The sequence below is a fragment of the Verticillium dahliae genome, genomic scaffold (genome assembly GCF_000150675.1).
Source record: "Verticillium dahliae VdLs.17 supercont1.10 genomic scaffold, whole genome shotgun sequence".
Taxonomy (NCBI): Eukaryota; Fungi; Ascomycota; class Sordariomycetes; order Glomerellales; family Plectosphaerellaceae; genus Verticillium; species Verticillium dahliae.
Window position 1 is genome coordinate 63,742 of NW_009276922.1, and position 21,035 is coordinate 84,776.

General features: G+C 54.7%; 4 protein-coding genes across 4 annotated transcripts; 3 read left to right on the forward strand and 1 right to left on the reverse strand.

Moving 5' to 3' along the window:
- Positions 1 to 1,322: 1,322 nt before the first annotated feature.
- VDAG_05314 (N-(5-amino-5-carboxypentanoyl)-L-cysteinyl-D-valine synthase) lies at positions 1,323 to 16,659 on the forward strand (the record flags this gene model as incomplete). Its single annotated transcript, XM_009652209.1, has 8 exons — positions 1,323 to 2,642; positions 2,798 to 5,448; positions 5,596 to 5,805; positions 5,971 to 8,045; positions 8,176 to 8,200; positions 8,254 to 8,621; positions 8,685 to 16,466; positions 16,519 to 16,659. Exons 1-8 carry the CDS (start codon positions 1,621 to 1,623, stop codon positions 16,657 to 16,659), a joined length of 14,274 nt encoding a protein of 4,757 aa, XP_009650504.1. The 5' UTR covers positions 1,323 to 1,620.
- Positions 16,660 to 17,337: 678 nt separating this feature from the next.
- VDAG_05315 (uncharacterized protein) lies at positions 17,338 to 17,993 on the forward strand (the record flags this gene model as incomplete). The annotated part of the gene is made up of 2 exons (XM_009652210.1): positions 17,338 to 17,701; positions 17,755 to 17,993. 2 exons carry the CDS (start codon positions 17,338 to 17,340, stop codon positions 17,991 to 17,993), a joined length of 603 nt encoding a protein of 200 aa, XP_009650505.1.
- A 476-nt stretch (positions 17,994 to 18,469) lies between these two features.
- VDAG_05316 (mitochondrial import inner membrane translocase subunit tim-17) lies at positions 18,470 to 19,050 on the forward strand (the record flags this gene model as incomplete). The annotated part of the gene is made up of 2 exons (XM_009652211.1): positions 18,470 to 18,538; positions 18,664 to 19,050. The coding sequence occupies 2 exons, from the start codon at positions 18,470 to 18,472 to the stop codon at positions 19,048 to 19,050; spliced, it is 456 nt and encodes a 151-aa protein (XP_009650506.1).
- A 539-nt stretch (positions 19,051 to 19,589) lies between these two features.
- Positions 19,590 to 20,984, reverse strand: VDAG_05317 (L-asparaginase; the record flags this gene model as incomplete). The annotated part of the gene is made up of 2 exons (XM_009652212.1): positions 19,590 to 20,792; positions 20,847 to 20,984. 2 exons carry the CDS (start codon positions 20,982 to 20,984, stop codon positions 19,590 to 19,592), a joined length of 1,341 nt encoding a protein of 446 aa, XP_009650507.1.
- Positions 20,985 to 21,035: the final 51 nt, after the last annotated feature.

Sequence of the window (21,035 nt, forward strand, 5' to 3'; positions counted from 1 at the left end):
GCCCGTCCTACGAGGAATCTAGACGGCCCTCCCGAGTCAGGATCCTTGGTAATAACGGCAACTATTTCTTTGTTATGGCGCAAAAACCTGATCTCCTTCATCGCGTACCGTACGAGGTTTCCCAATAGTTGCCTCAAATGAGGCTTGATGGACCCTTCCCTCATGTACCCTGGCGCTTGTCTCGGCACCCGACCTCTGCGGTCGTTGACCTGCTCGGACATCGGAGCCCGAGGCCCAGTGTCCTCCCTGCTCCAGTGGGCTAATCACTTGCCCCGGCCGAATGGCAAAGTAAGCACTTGGAAACGAGGGGTCTCACGCAGGCTGAAGCATCAAGCGATGACTCGTAGGCTGGCAACAGGTCGAAAGCTGACATTCTTACCTAATCACACTTCACCTCCTGTCGTGCCTCAAGACAGTTGCTCCCAGTGAAGCCAAGCAAAACTGTCTAACCAGAGCTCGACGCACTTCTGGCAGCCGCGCCCCTAGAAGTCTGAGAGCCTTCCCTTCCTGACACATGGTTTGTGACCAGCCACACCCCCCGGTTGATGACGACATAGATCGCTCGAGTGGCAAGCCTCGTTGGTTACCCAGCAATCGCGTCTCTCACCAAACGGTGGTTGCCCCTCTCAGCCTTACGACCCTGCGTCAAGGAGATTACTGACTGGCGTGTCCGCTGCTCAGGCATGAGCCTAGCTGTCGCTTGATCGTACACCCTGGCCTGGAAGTAAGTCTTTGAACTCTTATCTTGGCCCTGTCAACAAGGTAAAACCTGCCTTCCTCCGGACCAGAAACGTGACTAAATAGTCATGTCTCTGAAGCCACATTCGTTGAGCCCCAGCACAGAGCTTCGTCCCTTGCACCCAACCCGCGGGACGGCGCGAAACGCAGTTCCGTTAGCCGCCTGATGCGTCTTGTCATACAACTCTCTTATAGACTTTGACACGGGTTCGAATCCTCGTCGCCACAGGCTTGACCTCCCCTTTCGATCAGGGACGGCACGCGGTCTGTGTTGTATTGCAGTAACACCCTTCTACAACAAGGTCGACGAATCAACGATCATTGATTGCATCATCTACGTCGACACTCAAGCGTCTCCAGCGGCAACGTCGAGCTCTTCGCGCGGTTTTGTCCCCAGGTTGATCCACGCTGAGTAATCGCTGGCCTGTGAGAGGCTGTGGCGTCCCCATCGTCAAGCATCCTACCCTGTTAGATGATGCGCATGTGTGCACCCCAGCACATCGAGCTTGCAGCTAAGCCCTGAATCTGTCAATCACCTTGAACATAATTGGCTGCCACGACGAGTCGTTCGCCTTGACCTCGTTGCACAAAGCTGGTACCTGGTCCAATCTCTACAGATCTGGCGCCACTTTCGCTGTGCTAGCTATCCTAAGCTCTCCCCCGCTACCACGGCACCGCGATCTACTCTGCTTGACACTTTGCAGCAATGCGAAAGCGTGGACCGCGTTACATACAATCCTTGGCTCTCACCTACCAGGTCGGTTTCGCTCGACAAATCGCATGACGCTCACGACATTATAACCTTCCCGGCTACACCAGCGCCGCTCGGAATATAGTAATCGCCATATCTTGCCAGGGGAAACAGCCTTCAAGCAGGCCAACATGTCGAACCAAGAGACCGGTTCGATGGCGTCTCAGTCCAGCTCCGCACTATCCATATCAAACCATCCACCCGAAAGACTGCCCGGACCATGTCTTCTCCACGAGCTCGTTGCGCAACGCTCAAAACTTGATCTTCCTTCTATTTCCTCTCTTTCTCGTCTCGGCCATTTGTCTGAAGTATCCTACTCAGAACTGCACCAAGCTGCAGACCGTCTAGCTACTAGGGTGGTTGCCTCGCGCGGCTTGTCTCCTCAGACCGAGTTTATCGTCCCCGTCCTGGTCCCACAGAGCACACAACTGTACATTGCCCTGTTAGCCATCTTGAAAGCCGGTGGCGCCTTTTGTCCCCTGAACCTCGATGCACCACCCGAGAGAATCAAGTTCATATTGCAAGACGTCGGTGCCAGGGTTGTGCTGACGACACCCGAACTGGCCTCCAAAGTCGCTGGAGATGAGCTCGGCATCTCTCTGATCACTCTGACGGACACCAACACTGCCCTTGACTTGGTCACGGATTTCTTAGTCGCCAAGGAAGAAACACCTCCGATCAACACCCCAGAGCCCCAGAGTTTGGCATATGTCATGTACACATCAGGCTCTACAGGAACTCCCAAGGGAGTAGGCATAACTCACGATGCCGCAACGCAAAGTCTGCTCGCTCACGACCGTCATATACCAGAGTTTGAGAGGTTCCTGCAATTTGCCTCGCCAACCTTTGACGTGTCTGTCTTCGAAATATTTTTCCCCTTGTTTCGAGGCTGTACGTTGGTCACCTGTGACAGGTCTAAGATGCTGGATGACCTCCCGGGTGTCATGACAGCAATGCGTGTTGACGCATGCGAGCTGACGCCCACCGTCGCTGGAAGCCTCCTTCGAACCAGAGCAAGCGTACCCTCGCTGAAGCTGCTGCTCACGATCGGAGAAATGCTGACGCCACGGGTTGTGAAAGAGTTTGGAGGAGACTCGACTTCGCCGAGTATACTTTGGGGAATGTATGGACCGACAGAAGCAGCTATTCACTGGTCAGCAGTCCGTCATATCCTCGTTGGTTCTTTGACTAATGCTTCGCTAGTACATTACAAACTGCTTTCTCGGCGAATTCCTCGCCCCGCGTAATAGGAGCTCCGTTCGACACGGTTTCATGTTTCGTGATTGAGATACCGCCTGACGACTCCAGCTTTTCTTTCACCCTATCACCAATCGGCCAGATTGGTGAGCTGGTGGTGGGTGGCTATCAGCTTGCGAAAAACTATCTGAACCGGCCCGAACAAACCGATGCGGCCTTCATAGACTCTCCCTACGGCCGTCTATATCGCACCGGAGACAAAGCTCGCATGCAATCAGATGGCACACTCGAGTGTTTTGGCCGGATTTCTGACGGTCAGGTCAAGCTCCGTGGCCAGCGAATCGAGCTGGGTGAGGTGGAGCAGGCTGCCATACGAGACCCACAATGTCGTGACGCTATCGCCATGGTCGTCGACAATATTCTGGTCATCTTTTGTGTTCTCGAAGCCACAGACTCATCTAAAGAACTGACCTCTGAGTCGATTCTGCAGACTTGCAGGCAATGGCTCCCAACCTTTATGATCCCTGGAGATGTGGTCATCATCAATGAGTTTCCGCGGCTGGCTTCGGGCAAGATTGATCGCCACCAGATGAGGCGCGAGTACGGAGTCACCAAGAACACCAACACCACCGTGACGCAGAATGACCTGGGTCCTCTGGAAAAAAAGATCACGACAGCGATCTCAAATTTGGTCGGGTCTCCTGTGACTCTTCAGGATGTTCTGTCAGCACATGGCATTGATTCCCTTCGGGCAATTCAACTAGCGTCGGCGCTGCGGAAGGAAGGTCTCCAAACATCCCCTCTTGATGTGGTCAGTTCCAACACAATCTCCGCTTTGTGTACCAAAGTCCGAGCTGTGGACAATGAGGCTCAAAGACGGCATCACATCAAGCAGCCGCCGGATGCTAAGAAAATCTTGGCATCGAGCGACACGTTGCAAAGTATGGACTCCCAGATCGAAGGGTTTGACTGGTGTACCCAGCTCCAGAGTTCCATGCTGTTTGAGACATCCGCCAACAGCAGTGCGTACCACAATCTGCTCGAACTGGAATTCCCTGCCTCATGTTCTCTCGAGCAAGTAAGGAATTGCCTGGAAAAGATGGTGCAGCAAAACGACATTCTCCGATCGGGTTTCGTTGAGACTGGGGGCAGCTTTGTGCGTGTGATTTTGAAATCACTCCCAAAGTCCCAGATCCAAAGCGTCAATCAGTTTACGTTGTCCGCGCAACAGACTGCGGATGATGACTATGAGAGTATCTGGCTTCGCCCTTTCCAGGCGCAGGTTGCAAACTCGGCGGCCGGAGCTCCCCCACGCCTTCTCTTGCGTATGCATCACGCCATTTACGACGGCTGGACCGTCGACCTCATGATCCAAGACTTGACGGCCATCCTGGCAGGTCAAGAAGCAGGACCTCGGCCTCAATTCGGACAAGTAACAGCATTTTTCAACTCGGCTCCGTTGATAGACCTGGATGTTTCTAGAGCATTTTGGGCAGAGCAGCTGTTTGACTGGCAAAAGCCAAGTTTCCCACGCCTCATGAGCCGACCACCTGATTCCTCGGAGCCTCAATCAATGTCGCGTACGCTGACGCTGTCGGAGGGGGATCTGGAAGAAGCGGCCAAGAAGCTCGGCTTTCATGCCCAGGTATTTTTCCAAGCTGCTGTAACGCTGATCTGGGGCACAATACTGGGAACCTCGGACGTTGTCATTGGTTGCGTCTCGTCAGGCAGGACTCTTCCCGTCGACGGCATTGAGGATATCATGGGGCCCTGCATAGCTTCATTACCTTTACGAACTGACCTCAGGGCTCTAAAAACTGTTGGGGATCTGCTGAGGAACACGCAAAGGACGAATCGAAGATCTCTGCAGCACGGCATCCTGCCCTTGTCCGAAATCCGCAGGGCGGCCAGTATACAACCTGGCGACGCCTTGTATGATATACTCTTCGTCTATCAACAATCGCTCACTAGTCACCTGCGACACGCATCTCCGATTCGAGAAGTCTCTCACCGCGACTTCCTCGAGACAAAAGTCTTGATCGAGATCGAACCAGTCGTGGACAGTTTCAAGTGCCATATCACATACCATGCTGACGCCATGTCCCCTGATTTCGCAACTCTCTTCCTCGACCAGATCGACTGCATCACTCAAACTCTCCACATCAACCCGACCGCGCTGTTGCATGATGTCTCGCAGTGCGTGCCGCCAGCGCTGGCGTCTATCTACAATCCGGAACCAGTGACATTGGCAGATAGCCCTGACCTGGCGACATGCTTTGAACGTTCGGCATCGGCGGCGCCTGAGGCAGATGCGATCTGCTTTGCCAAATCCTTCACCTCATCAAACCTTGATTGCGAAACCATGTCTTACCAGGAGCTCAATAACCTGTCGAATCGTATTGCATGGTACCTGCGTAGCCAGGGAGTGCTCGAAGGCGACACAGTCGCCATCGTGATGGAAAAGTCAATTCTGCTTTATGCCACGATCCTTGGGACTTTGAAGGCTGGGGCTGCCTACTTGCCTCTTCTTCCATCCACACCGGCCAGCAGACTGCAATTAATCCTTTCTCAGGCCTCGACCACTGCCTGTTTGGTCGATCAGCAGGCGATTGTTGCAGTGGCAGACGTCGTGGCTTGCCCGCTCTACGACATGCAGTCGACGTCACTGTCAGAACTTCCCACACACAATCCGCCTCGACAAGCTCAGCCCTCTCGCCCCGCATACATCATTTACACCTCTGGGACGACCGGTGTTCCTAAAGGTATTGTGGTGACCCAGCTTAATATCACAAGCAATCTTGATGTTCTATCCCGTTTGTACCCCCACGACATGACAAGTCGCTTTCTGCAGCTTTGTTCCCAAGCGTTCGATGTCTCGGTGTTTGAGATATTTTTCACATGGAAAACAGGTGCCTGCTTGTGCGCGGGGTCCAACGACACTCTCTTCGCAGATCTGGAGCAGTCCATACGCTCACTGGGCTGCACACATCTCAGCTTGACGCCCACTGTGGCGTCGCTCATCCGCCCATCCCACGTTCCAAATGTTCAGTTTCTGGTCACCGCCGGCGAACCAATGACTTCAGCCGTTTCGGAGTCGTGGGGCGAGTACCTCTACCAAGGTGAAACATGAAGCGCCAGCCCCTCACAGCTCGACTAATAAGTAATAGGGTACGGTCCAGCCGAGACAACGAATATTTGCACAGTCAAGAAAATGACAAAAGGCGACTACATTAACCACCTCGGGTTTGCATTTGAAAACGTCTCTGCTTTTGTCCTTTCGACAGATTCAATGTCAAGCGTTCCCCGCGGATGCTTCGGCGAGTTCTGTTTTGGCGGCGATCAAGTTGCGCAGGGTTACATTGATCTCCCAGAGATCACTAGTGCGAAGTTCGTCAACCACCCCGAGTTCGGCCGCATCTATCGCTCTGGAGACATGGGCCGGATGCTACCTGACGGGTCTTTGCTGGTGACGGGACGTCTGGACGGCCAGGTGAAGTTGAGGGGCCAACGCATCGAGACCGGAGAAATCGACAGTATTGTGACAGCAGCCAAAGAAGTCCTCTCGTGTACGTCACTGATCCTGCAGCCCACTGGATCGAGCAGCGAACAGCTCGTTTCTTTCTACACACCAGCAGCCCACACGAATGTAGCAAACGCGTCGTTCGACTTCCATGACGAGCTCGCAGCCCTTAACCAGCAGCTCTTTGCGCAACTATCGTCGCGACTCTCACGATACATGGTGCCGTCGTACCTGATCCCTCTGAGCACCATACCTCAGACTTCCAGCGGCAAGGTGGACAAGGCGGCGTTGCGCAGCCTCTTCAATGGACTCACCCAACATCAACTCGGTCTCGTCTCCAATAACCAAGAGCATGGGACCGATGAAGACGAGTGGTCTGACAGCGAAAGACTAGTAGCTGAGGTGATTGCACAGAGTCTGAATGTACCACGTGATAGGGTCTCCCGCTGGCAACCGTTGGCAACGATCGGTCTGGACTCCATCTCGGCCATTTCTGTGGCACGGTCACTTGGGGACACGGTCAATCGACGCATCCCAATCTCTCACATCTTACAGAACCCCTACGTTGCCCTCTTAGCTCGGCTTGCGACAGAGAACGCGCCAGATGAACGTGTCGTTGAGGATGAGGCGACTGACTCGCCATTCTTGTCCCAAGACATCAGAGAGCACATCACCGCGCAATTCGCTGAACACAAACATGCTGTCCAGGAGGTTCTACCTTGTACTCCCTTGCAGGAAGCCATGCTATCAGCTGCTGGTGCTTCCTCGTACTCCAACCAGTTAGTCCTGCGACTGACTGCCTCTTCGCCGGAGATGAAAAGCCACTGGCAAACGGTGATTGATCGCCACGATATTCTGAGGACGTGCTTCGTCACGACTACGGATGCCCAGTACGCCATTGCCCAGGTCGTCCTGCAAAGATGGGAGGTCCCGTTGAGGACGTCAAGGCACCCGAGCCTTGAAGACGCTGTAGAAAACTGTAGAAGACGAGTTCCTTTCGCTCTCGACTCACAACGACCGCCCTACGGCTTAGATCTTCTCGACATCGACAACACCTTTTTCTTGGTCTTCACCTGCCACCATGCACTCTACGACGGAGAGTCCATGAGCGTTCTTCTCCAGGAGATAGAGCAGCTTGTTCGAGGGGAGAGCTTGCCATCGCCCATACCATACACGCCCGTGATACGACAGATGCTGTCACCGCAGCCAAGTAGCGAAGGCTTCTGGAAAGAATTGTTCAAAGGCTTCGTCGGAGCGAGGCGGGAGACTTTTATCAACCGCAAGCAAGCGTTACCTCTGGGTTACACGTCTCCGCCACCCCGACCTCAAACGTACACGTCGCAGATTAGTTTAGGCTTGACCGCCTGGCAAAAGGTTGCCAGGGATACCAACACATCGATATTAGCTCTTGGACAGGCTACCTGGGCCATCTTGATTGGCATCGTGTCTGGCCAGGATGACGTGTGCTTTGGAAACGTCATGAGTGGCCGCACTCTTCCCGTGAGCGGCATTGAACGACTGGTTGCGCCGTGCTTCAACACGGTGCCCATTCGCATCGAAACCAACCGGCGCATGCAGGTGACGGACTTGCTAACGAAGCTGCACGTGCTCAACTCAAAAATCCTCGATCACCAATTCGCCTCTTTGCGGTCTATTCAAAAACTTGTGTCTCGGCCTGGTCGGAGCCTCTTCGACACTATTCTTCTGTTGCAACCCCCCAAGAAAGACCTCGACAGCGCGATCTGGGAGCTTGCTGAAGATACCGGAGGCATGGATGTGAGGCTTGTCTATGAGGTTATTGTGAGCTGGACTGACACAAGTCACAGGTTCCGCTGGTTTGTGAGTTGATTCCCAATGCACACACTGACAAAGTAGAGTTGAATCTCCACACCAACAAGTGAGTTACTCATCCCCTTGCGTGTCGTCGGCTGTACTGACCAGCCAAGTGCGACATTGGATCCTTGCACAGCATCATCAATGTCACAAGCTTTCTCGTACGTCCTCGGCCATATTGCACGACATCATGCTACTGTTATTCCCACTCGAGACGACCTGCCAGAAGACATACGCAGCAGTATAGCCAACGCGTCCCACGAGTCGCCCCAGAACAACCCCGACCAACAAGAAAGTAGTTTCTCTGGTCCAAGCTACTCTGCAACTGTGCACAAAGAGCCTTGGAGCGAGCTGGAGAAAGCCATCCGCGACATCCTTTCGAAGCTCTCAGGCGTGGCAGTGAGCCGAATCGGCCTCCAGACAACCATATTCCAGCTTGGTCTGGACAGTATCAACGCTGTTCAGATTGCCACCCTCTTGAGAAAGCAGGATCATAATGTCTCGACTTTTGACGTTGTCGACTGTCCTTCTTGCGCAAGCCTTGGCCAGCGAATCGCTCGTCGGGTCGGAGAGCAAAGCCCAGTACGTCCGATTTACGACGTGGATGCATTCCAACAAACAATCGCGTCGACCGTTGCGGTCCAGCTTCACACGGAACCGGAGGCAGTCTTCCCATGCACTCCGGTGCAATGTGGCATGCTGAAGGACTTTATCGAATCTGGCGGAGTCGATTACCTCAATTACCTGGCATTGGAACTCGACCAACATCTCAGCCCTGAAGAGGTGGAGAACGCCTGGAGACAGCTTGTTCAAGCTCACCCGATTTTGCGCACTGGGTTCGTGCCCGCAAACCATGCCGATGCTCCCTTTGCTATGGTGCAGCATTCCTTCGCAGCAACTCTTGTGGCCAAGAGCGTGACATTTTCGGACACGGATTTCGATGCGCAAGTTTGGAAGGCCCAAAGCTCTCAGCAAGTGCTCAATGCCTTGGAGCAATCGCCGTGGCGGATAGCTTTGGCGACGCAAGGCGGAACGACGATACTGCATCTACTGATACACCATGCGCTGTATGATGCCTATTCGCTTCACAGGCTGTTGGGAGATCTTGGTTCCATCTTGAATGGTTCTTCACCTCCAACTCCGACTGGCTCTACTCGAGACGTGGTTTCTGCAATTCTTGGATCTGCCCTGGCAGACGAGTCCTCGAAAGCCTTCTGGCTAGAAAAGTCATCTCAGACCATCATCAACAGGTTCCCAACAATGACTCCTCTGATTGAACCGTCTTCGGCCACGTACACGGAGACGTGCCGTTCGCGACTAGATTTTGCTACACTTCAAAGCCGAGCCAGCATGGCCGGCGTCACAATTCAGGCCATGCTCCAGGCTGCGTGGACTCGGCTGCTATCTGCCTATGTTGGCGAGCAAACGCTTGTATTTGGAGTCGTGCTTTCGGGCCGCACCTTGCCAATGACAGATGATGCAGTGTTCCCTTGCATCACGACAGTCCCGGTCATCTCTCACAACCAAGCGTCCAACACGGAGCTTCTGTCTCAAATGATGCAATACAGCAGCCAATTGTCGGCCCACCAGCATGCACCTCTTTCTAAAATACAGCAATGGCTCGGCCACCCAGGCACCCCCCTATTCGACACTCTGCTCGTGTATCAGAAGACTGCAAACGGACCGTCATCGGCCCAGAAGCTGCCGTGGCGTCAGATCAGTGACGAGGGCAAGCTTGACTACGCTGTTTCCCTGGAGATCGAGCCGTCAAACGACGGGCATATCAGTCTTCATCTATCGTCTCATACAGGTGTTCTTCCGCGGCAACAGGCGTCAATTGCCCTCCGTCAATTCGATGCCATTTTAGCTGATCTCGCCACCAACCCACAAGGCCAAGAAGCTCAAATCTGGCACGATGATGCTGAATTGACATCTATTCTGCCGCCGCGCGACATTGAGATAGATTCCGAGGTCGCATTTCTTCACCATTTCGTCGAAGAGACGGCTAGAACATCCCCCGACGGGCTTGCTCTCGAATTCGTTACCGCCTTTAACGGTGAAAGCCCGGAGAGTCACAGCGTCACCTTCAAAGAGCTGAATGAGATGGGCAACCGCGTCGCCAACACATTGGCTCAACATGTTGCCAGCCGCGGTATCGTTGCGGTGCACTTTGACAAGTGCCCAGAAGCCTTTTTCGCCATCTTGGGCATTCTGAAGGCAGGCTGTTCGTTCCTAGCTCTTGACCCCTCGGCCCCGAAAGCGAGGAAAGAATTCATCCTCAGAGACTCGGGAGCCGTAGCACTCTTGGCCCGCGATGCTCTGGACTTTCAGCCGGCGCAAATTGTTGTCGAGATCGAAGAGAGCAAGCTCTACGCTGCCAGCGCTGAACCTTGCCAACTGGGCCACGATTTGTTCAAGAATGACACTTGCTACTGTCTCTACACTTCAGGAACAACGGGTACACCGAAAGGTTGTGAGATAACGCATGAGAATGCAGTCCAAGCAATTAAGGCGTTCCAGCGTCTATTTGCCGGTCACTGGGACGAAGAATCGAGGTGGCTGCAGTTCGCTTCGTTCCATTTCGATGTGTCTGTTCTGGAGCAATACTGGAGTTGGTCAGTCGCAATGCCCTTGGTCGTTGTTCCGCGAGATATCATTCTCGACGACATTGCGGCGACGATACGACGTCTTCGCATCACACATCTGGATCTCACGCCTAGCCTTGCTCGGCTTCTCGACCCGAAGGATGTCCCGACACTCTGCAGGGGCGTCTTCATCACGGGCGGCGAAGCCCTGAAACAGGAGATTCTCGACACCTGGGGCCCTCAGGGAGTCATCTACAATGCATATGGCCCCACAGAGACCACGATAGGCGTAACCATGTATCAGCGCGTGCCACAGAATGGCCGCGCCTCCAACATTGGGCGCCAGTTCGACAATGTCGGCACCTACGTCTTTGAGCCTGGTACTGAAAAGCCGGTGTTGAGAGGTGCCGTTGGTGAACTTTGCATTTCCGGGAAGTTGGTCGGCAAGGGCTACCTGAACCGCCCTGAGCTCACTGCTGAACGCTTCCCAGTCCTTGAGCATTTCAAGGAGAAGATATACCGCACAGGAGATCTAGTTCGGGTCATGTATGACGGGTGTTTCGAGTTCCTTGGTCGTGCTGATGACCAGGTCAAGCTACGCGGACAGCGTCTGGAGATTGGAGAGATCAACCACGCCATCCGCACAGGTGTTGCTGCCGTCAAGGACGTGGTCACTCTTGTGACCAAGCATCCAAAAGTGGACAAGGATCTTCTGGTGACCTTCGTCACGTCAAGCGAAGCAGCAACATCAATTGGTGAACTTGAGGTGCTTGGCGGAGCGGAAACCTTCAAGCTCAGACAGACAGTTCTGAAGGCATGCCGTCACAAACTCCCTGGCTACATGGTGCCGTCCTACGTCCTTGAGGTTCCATTCATTCCTCTTTCCATCAACAATAAGGCGGAAATGAAGATCCTACGCCACCTATTCGCCTCGCTGACACCGGAACTGCTGCTGCACGTCTCTGCCCCTGCTCCCTCACAGGAGGCCCTAGCTACCACAAAGACCCAAAAGACGGTGCTGAGAGCTGTGTCAAAGTTCTCTGGCGTTTCTGCTAGCGAGCTCTCTCTGAACAGTAACCTGTTTGACCTCGGTATTGATTCGATCTCGTGCCTTCGCCTCTCACGACTTTTGAAACAGGACGGTCTGCGAACTGCGGACCCGGCGTTGGTACTCAAGAACCCCTTCCTCGGCGACCTTGCCGAAGCCCTTGATATCCCCCATGACCACGACTTTCCGAGCGCCGTCAGAGAAGCCCAACAGCAAATTCATGCGTTTAGCCATCGCTTCAGACACGAAGTTCGGCAGAAACTGCCACTTCCAGCAGGGATTTCTGTTGACTACATTGCCCCGTGCACTCCCCTGCAGGAAGGCATGCTGTCTCGGACGTTTTCCCAGGGAGAAGAGTCCTACTTTGTTTCATTCCAACTCAAACTGAGTGACAATCTCGTGGCAAGCCGGTTGCAAGAGTCTTGGGATAAGCTCGTTGCCCTACATCCGATTCTGCGGACCCGATTTGTGCCAACCTCGGGAGGGTTCGCTCAGGTGGCTCTTTCCCCGACACAGATTCCGTGGAAAAGCTACACAGTCGGCCAAGATGGAGTTAAACTGCTGCTCCAGGAGGCGCGCTCGTCCTGGATCAAGAATAACCAAGACAGCATCTTGGAGCCGATGGAATGCCTCGTAGTCAATTCCGAAGGAGATAGACTGCTGGTAGTGCACATTTTCCATGCCCTTTACGACGGAATCAGTTTCGAGTCCATGTTGCAGTGGCTAGCTGATGACATATCGCAGAAGCCCCATGCACAGCGACCGGCTTTCTTGGATACCCTGTCACATGGGCCTCTGCAAAACTTTGACCACAGCCGGTTCTTCTGGTCAGAGCATCTCAGCTCGTGCACCTTTGAGCCTCTGCCACGGATAATTACCGATGAAGCACCATCCCTTCGCTCCGTTCGCCGGCTTTACAACGTTGAGAGACTCAGGGAGGCAAGCAAAGCACTGAACATCACCTTGCAGTCCGCTGTCTTGTCCTTATGGTCTGGCACCTTTGGCAAATCTTTCTCCCCAAGAGCTGCGATGGGGGTTGTGGTTTCAGGGCGCGTTCTCGACATAGAAGACGTCGAGGATGTGATGGGCCCCCTTTTCAACACCTTGCCTTTCTACCCAGACGTCGCCACGAACAACACGCTACAGAAGCTGGCGCAGAGGTGCCATGACTTCAACGTGTCAACCCTGCCTTTTCAGCACACGGCGTTACGAAACATCCAGAAATGGTGCAGCGGAGGTCATCCCATTTTCGACAATCTCTTCGTCTACCAGAATGACGTGCCTTTGGCCAGCAACGCCGAGACATTCTGGACGGTAGAAGACAGCTTCGTGGCCAACGACTACCCGCTTGCCTTTGAGGCAACTGCCAAGGGAGATGCCGACCTTCAGGTCCAAATTGTTGTCCGCCAAGACGTGGCAACTGAGGCTGACGTCCAACGAATCTTGGAAGACTTTGAAGAGGGCATGTTTGCTTTGGCTACCGGAAGAGCGGGCACGTTGCGCAACCAAGCATCTGCACTGACCTCTCAAGAAAGCTCAGCGGGCGCTTCACCATTGACTACTCGAAGCGCTAGCACCGATTCCGCGGGACATTCAACAGACGTCAGCGCCCCAGAGTTTACCGTATCAAACTTTGGGTGGACAGAGGCAACACTCGCGATTAGGTTCGAGATATCGAGATTGGCCCAGATCCCGGTCGAAAGCATCTCCGAGTGCAACTCGTTGCTTGAGTTGGGCTTGGACAGCATTGATATCGTCAGCTTGTCAGCCAGGCTCAAGCAAAAAGGCATCGACATATCCATGTCTCAACTGTTACGAGCCCAAAACATCGAGAGCATGGAGAAGGTCATAGGACGCGAGGTGCCGAGGGACAGCGGAGAAAAGTCAAACACAACATTCGATGCACTCTTGCTGCAGCTTCACGAAGCTGTCGTAGCGGCTGGGTACGACATGGGAACAGTCGAAAGCGTTCTGCCGCCAACGCCCCTTCAAGAATCCATGGTAGCTGACATGATTGACTCAAACTTTGAGCGATACTTCAACCACGACGTGATGGAGATTTCCAAGGATACTATCGTGGAGTCACTAGTAGACGCTTGGCTCGAGGTTATCTCACAGTCACCAATATTGCGAACGGTCTTCTTACAAGTCGACGATCCACGGCTCGAACAAACATTTTGCCAGATTGCTCTGGCTCACCACTTGCCCTCGATCCAACACATTCAGCTCCAAGGCGAACAAGAAATTGAGGGAGTCTACACAGCGCATCGCCAAAATGCAAGGAACGCACGGGGTGCTTCCCAATTGCTCCAGTTGACGATCGCGCACGTCGGTGATCAGAGTTATGTCGTTTTCAGCATCGCCCACGCTCTTTACGATGGATGGTCATTGGCTCTCCTTCATCAAGACGTCGATTCGGCTTACCACAATATGCTGGAGCAACGCCCGTCTCCACGAAATTTGTTGCAGAGCCTGCTGCAGTCACCGACTGACAAAAGCCAACGATTCTGGTCCCAATATCTAGCTGGTGCCCCCCCTTCGCTTCTTCCAGAGAGTACCACACCCCCCACCGACGCTATACATCATGATGAGACCATGTCAAGCTTGAGTTCTGGAGAAGTCATGGCATTCTGCAAAAGAAACTCGGTCACCTTACAAGTCCTTGGTCAAGCCTGTTGGTCAACTGTTCTTGCCACACGACTCGGCGCTCTGGATGTTTCATTCGGTGTTGTCCTGTCCGGGCGCGACACAGAGGAGGCCCAGAGTCTCATGTTCCCTACGATGAATACCGTTGCGCTTCGGTGCGTCCTTCACGGCTCAGCTAGGTCATTCCTGCGATACCTTCAGGACACCATGTCGGACGTTTATGAATACCAAACGTATCCTCTTCGGAGAGCACAGCTTGCTGGCAAGCAAGCACCCGGAGGCCTTTTCAATACGCTCTTTCTCCTCCAGCGGCAACCGAGTATCGCCAAACATCACACGAAAAACGTCGGTCTGGCAAAGTCGGTTCAAGCCTCAGCTACTACCGACTTTGCGGTATGTATAGAATTGGAAGCAACAGAGGACCACCTCGTTTGGCGCGTTGCTGGCAAAGAAGCGTCCACATCCGAGCACGATGTTAAGGAACTTCTGGAGCATCTCGACAGGGCAATGAATCACTTTGTGCAGAGACCGGAGAGCAGCCTCTTACAGTTTGAAGGCGACCGCACTTCAATTTGCCACCTTCCAGCTTTCGTGTCCGATTCGCAAACCACAATGCCAGATAGCGGCAAGGACAACGGCAACGCGATGGCTCTCGAGGAACCCGAATCTCAAGTCGAGTCGACCATTCGTCAGATTCTATCAGAAGTTTCCGGAATACCATACGAGTCTATTTCAAGGGACAGCACCGCTTACCACCTTGGCCTCGACTCTATCAGCCTTATCAAGGTATCCTCAATATTAAAGAAGAAGGATATCATGCTCGGCGTGCATGCCCTCCTTACGGCGTCGTCTCTCAGTCACATGGCAAAGCTAGCAGGGAATGCCCCAAAGCCACTATCCGCAGAGGTACAGGAGGCCTGTTTGATTCCCGACAGGATCAAACTTGAGCAAGTGCAGAGCCTGGCAGGCTTTGCAGAATCCCAGGTCGAAGACATTATGCCTGCGGTGCCAATGCAAGTTTACATGATGACCGCATGGCAAAACTCCCAAGGCGGTGTTTTTTATCCGGCGTTCCGCTATCAATTGGACGAGTCGGTGTCTTTAAATGCGGTACAAAAAGCTTGGGCAGATCTCACAGCGACGGAGACGCTTCTCCGTACTTGTCTCGTTGCAACAGGCGATTGGGACATGCCGTTCCTGCAAATCGTGCTAGCTCCAAACGTCACAGGACCGCATTCGCAGATCTCGCTTCTCGGCAGTGGCTCGGAGAAAGAAGTCGCTAGCGAGTGCTGGCCACAAGTCAGAATGACCGCGGAACAGCGTGCGGACGGCGTGTGGGAGCTGACTCTCAATATACACCATGCGCTCTACGATGGCATCACCCTTCCCGGCATTCTGGACAAGCTGAGACAGAATGTCGTCAATAACAACAAGAAAGATGAACAGAAGAATCCTTCGTCTCGGCCATGGAGGTCATTTATTGCCCACCACCAGTCTCCGGGCATCATCGATGAACGCAAGGCGTTTTGGACACAATATCTAGCAGATGCCGCCGATTCTGCACCTCCACCTCAGCAGACACATCATTCCTTCGGAGACAGAACTGCCTACCTCCGGCGATCCGCCGTCTCGGGCATGGGCACAATGAACACTTCATGCGCCAGCAATGGAGTTGGGCTACCAGCACTCGTGTTCGCTGCAGTAGCACAGAGCCTGCACGCAAGAAGGGTTCCGAGTAGCGAGCCTGTCATATTTGGCATCTACTACAGCAACCGGGCAGAAAAGGACGATCCGGCAACGGAGCTTTACCCAACGCTGAATCTGCTGCCGTTGAAGGTCATGGTCCAAGAGAAGACGGGGCTCATGGAGCTGGCGCAGGACGTTCAGCAAGACCTACACCGTATCACGTCCTTGGCTAACTCGACCGTGGGACTGTGGGAGATCAAGGAATGGACAGGCGTTGCAGTCGACGTTTTCGTGAATTTCCTCAACCTGCCCAAAAGGCAAGAACCCCCCGACGTATTTCATGAGGTCGTAGATGATCGTCTCTTCAATGAAGACAACAGGCCTACCTCACGGGCCAGTCCGGACCCTTCAAACTTTGACGCCACTTGGTTGAGCAAAAACACGGTTCGAGGTGCTTTCCCGGTACGTCTACTTCCACTCCTGAATATGTCTAGTGACTAACTGACAACAACAGGCTGCGATGGATATCGAGGCTGCTGTGAACGGGGATGCATTGGACATGGGCGTCTTCGGCTCTGTCGCGAGAACGACGATAGAAGAGGCCAAGGCCTTGGTCGATGGCATCGCGGGATGTTTGAGCTTGTTCAAAACGTAGGAGAGGGTATTAGACTAGATTGAAGTTTGTCTACTGCCCAGTGCTGTCATTGTCATCAGAATGTGCACAAGATTGGTGCGCTTCTGTGCTCAGTTGTAAGGGTTATCAAGTGCAGTGCAAACGCTTAGAAGTTGAAAACGAGAGTTGATCACAGACTTCCTTTTTGACTGACTTCTCAATTCTCACCGAGGGGCAGCAAATCAGGATCACATCTGGTTGCAGATGGCCAAGAACACAAGGCTGCTAGCTCTTTGCAATGCAGTAATTGAGTGGCTTTTCATGCAAAAGCAAAAAGCGAGACGCCCACTCCCTGCGCCCGCGCTGAGCAAGCATCAAGACTACAACGTGCTTGAGAAATTTGCGCCGAGTCGAAGCCAGAGTTTTTGGTGGTCTTGTCAGGGGCGGAAGTCCGCCTAACATGTAAGACCATCTCGGTTATCGGCATTGCATGGGGCTTCTATGCTGGGTCCGAGATGAAGTGGCGCCGGAGTAAGCACTTGGAGCGACATATATGGTCGGACCTGGACAATAAAGGGCGACGGCAGGTAACGTGTGTCAGGGATATGTGCATCGATCAGATACCTACGAGTACTAGATTTCTGTATCGGATCTTTCTCGCCTACGACTCAACGCAAGCCAGCCTTTCATCTGATCCCGGCAAGCAAGTCGTTCGACATCATGGCCAGCATGTCTCTCATGCTCTTTACCTCAGCCATCTTGCTTGTTGCACCAGTCCTGGCCAAGACAGACCTGGCAGGCTGCACGTATTCCGACTCGGTTGTCACGCCGGCTGGCGGCTTCCCATACGCTACACGGATTTGGTTCGTCGAGGATACCGGCGAGATCTGCGAGTTCCTGGATTGCGGAGGCGGCCGCGCGCCGCCCAAGACGACGGTACCCGGCTGCGGCTCGTATGAGGGCACCGACACTTATAGCCCACGCTTCCTCGCCCCCAGTACGACATCGGTTGCGGCCGCAAGCACGGCTGAGGTCATCTCTGAAGCGCCCACGACCAAAGCACCCTCTCTGGAACCGACGCCGAGTAGCTCAGCGGAAGCCGATAGCCTTTCCACTTATGATATCGCATCGCTGAAGAGGCCCTGGCGTCGACCCAGTCATCAAAGGCATCTCAGGTGCTCTCGGGGTCCCAGACATTTACAGCCGCTGTTACGACTGCAACGCCGACTTCAGCGTCGGAAACTGCCAGCGAAAGCGAAGGAACGGAGGCAGGCAGTCAGGCGTCCGCTACGGAGACGCCCAACGCGGCCAATGCCGGAAGCAAGGGAATCATGGGGCTCCTTGCTGGAGCTGCCATGGGCGCAGTACTGCTGTGAAGGAATGATGTCCGCAAAAAACAAACATCTCGGGCCAGAGTCTCGTCTGACCTGGCAGAGATCGGCGTGTCCGCTGTCAGTATGCCAAGGGTAGCTATGCCGCTAGATGAAGGACTCGCAATCATTTGTACATGGCAAACGCAAATTGTAACAGTAGTAATAGTGACGCTTGTCAAATGATGCCGCCGCTGGTGAACTGAGATGGGTGGGTGCTTTTGAACTAGATGTGATGACTCAGCATGCGATAAGATCACGGAAGATCCGAAGAACCGGACAGCCGAAAAAAATCCTCGCCTGGCTGAGCTGCCCCATAATCGCAATCATCACCAGGCGAAGATACTCCGTCACTGCCAACGCGCTCCGCAACCGACACCACCCACGGCTTCACCATCGCATCACCCTCCTGACGGCTTCTCATCGCCCGTCGTTGCTCGACCCATCTCTCAAGGAAAACACCCCCTTCGCACATCACAGCCATGGATCACACACGCGACCCCTGCCCCTGGGTCATCCTCAACGACTTCGGCGGCGCCTTCTGCATGGGAGTATGTCCCCCTTTCTCAACAAGCGCATCTCTACCTGCGACGCTCTGGCGGAGGGTTGATGCGGCATTCAAAGAATTGCGTTCATCGCCATCGTGAAGCTCTGAGACTGACGTGTTTTCCTCCAGGCGATCGGCGGCACGATATGGCACGGCATCAAGGGTTTCCGAAACTCCCCTTACGGTGAGCGTCGCGTTGGTGCCATCACGGCCATCAAGATGCGCGCTCCCGTTCTCGGTGGTAACTTTGGCGTCTTTGGCGGCCTCTTCTCCACGTTTGATTGCGCCGTGAAGGGCATCCGCCAGAAGGAGGATCCCTGGAACGCTATCATCACCGGCTTCTTCACCGGCGGTGCGCTCGCCATCCGTGGTGGCTACAAGTCGGCGAGGAACGGTGCCATTGGCTGCGCTGTGCTCCTCGGTGTCATTGAGGGTGTCGGTATTGGCTTCCAGAAGCTGATGGCCGGAAGCACCAAGCTCGAGGTATATTCTCTCGTGCTCTTCAACCGCGATTGACCATGGCTGACTCTTTCCAGATGCCCCAACCTCCTCCCTCCCAGCAGGAAATGTCTCTTGCTTGAAATTTCTTCGAACACATTTTCCAAACCGAAAGATTTCTTGATTTTCAGCGATTCAGCGTGACGCCGCTGGCTCTGTTACGATACGACGGACGGACCGACCGATCGACCAACCCACTCCTCTCCTCTTCCAGTCTGCCACCCGACCGGGGCTCGACTTTTTTGTTCACCAAACCACGAATCATAATCATCACTTGCATACCAGGCGGAGGCGTTCCATGTACAATATGTAGACAAACCTCTACGGGGGCAAAGGGGGGCGGAAAGCGGTTTGCGGGCCATATATGGGAGGCCCAGCAGACGGCGCCGGCAGAGAAGTGGTGTCAGACCCTCGTCTGCGCTGCGCCGTTGGCTACGAGCCGTGCGGCACTACTCTTTCAAGCTCTCGAGATGGGCTTGGGAGGGAATAGAACCACCATTACCACACGCTTTTGCTTGGTGCCTTTGCTGTTGACTGAATCGCCACAGTTGCTCATCTCAATAGATACCCCCCACAGTCGAGTCACCGCGCCAGACCTCCGCATGGCTCCTTCCATCATCGTCAACCCATGCCCGAAACATGCCGGCACAGTTGTAGTCCTGCAGAACCTCGGATCGCGTCTCTAGGACATCGCCCTGCGGCCCGCGCACAACAGTCAACTCGATCCCGATGATGCCGCCCTGCCCCTCGCCTGTGCGACCCCAACGATCACCTGCGCTCTTCTGCAGCTCACCTCTGGGGCCTGCAACAGCCGACAAGGCCTTCGCGCTGGGCTCCCGCTTCCACTGTGCACGAGACGCCACGGAGTGCAACGCGTCAACTCGCAGAAACGAGTCCCCATTGCCGGTTCCAGACCCAGCAAAGGATCGAGTTACCGTCGTCAAGCCGCCCCCTCGAGTCGGAAGTGGCGTGTACATCAAAGGTCGGGGGAGGCAGTCGGCCAACAGTCGCCGAAGCCCGTCACTGATGCCAACACTGGATCCAAGACGACCGAGAACGCCCCGCACGCCCGAGTCCCACGCGGTCGATCCGAGGCGGTCATCCTCGTCATCTTCCCACTCGCCAGCCCAGAAACCAGCCCCCACGGTCGGCGTGTCCCCGATCCTGCCGGACAGCTTGTTCGTGAGTCCGCCGGTGCTGGTCGCCACGCAAACAACGCCCTCTTCATCCAGCGCAACGGCCCCGCACGTCCCCTGCGGCAGAAACACCTTGTCGCTCCACGTCGCCGCCACGGCGCCCTCGCGGTCCTCGCGCCGCAGCGCCTCGACATGCTCGTCCCACCGCCTCTGCGTAAAAAAGTAGGCCGGCGCCACCGTCTCGAGCCCATACCGCGCCGCCAGCGCCGCCGTCAGCTCGTCGCCGTGGAGGTGTCCGTGGCCCTGGGCGGAGGGCACGTCGGGGCGCCCGGCGGCGACCTCGAGGTCGTCCTCGCCGTGCTCGAGGACGGCGCGCGTCAGGAGGATGGGGTTGCGCACGCGGCGCACGCCCGACACGCCGACGGCGCGCTTCTTGTGCCCGCGCGAGACCATGACTGAGGCCTCTAGCTCGTTGATGCCGTCGCGCGTGAAGACGGCGCCGTGGCCGCTGTTGTAGAGCGGGTCGTTCTCCAGGAGGCTGACGGCGTGGGTCGCCGTCTCGAGAGCGCTGGGGAGCCGGCCCGTGGAGAGCCGGGTCGTCATGTAGGTGTTGGTTTTTGCGAGCTGTGGGTTTCGTCAGATAGGGGGTGTATCCCAGGGAATCATGTGGGAACTGACAATGGTGAGAAGTGATTTCCGGTAGGCTTCCCAGTCCTTCGGTTGGAGATAGGCGTGTGTAATGTTCCCCGCGCCACCGTGTATAATGAGCCGCGGCTTGACTTTGAGGGTCTCAGACCGCTGCGACTTGTATTCCATGACGGCAGGTCTTAATCTATGATGAGTTTCTGTTTGAAGAAATGGTGAAAA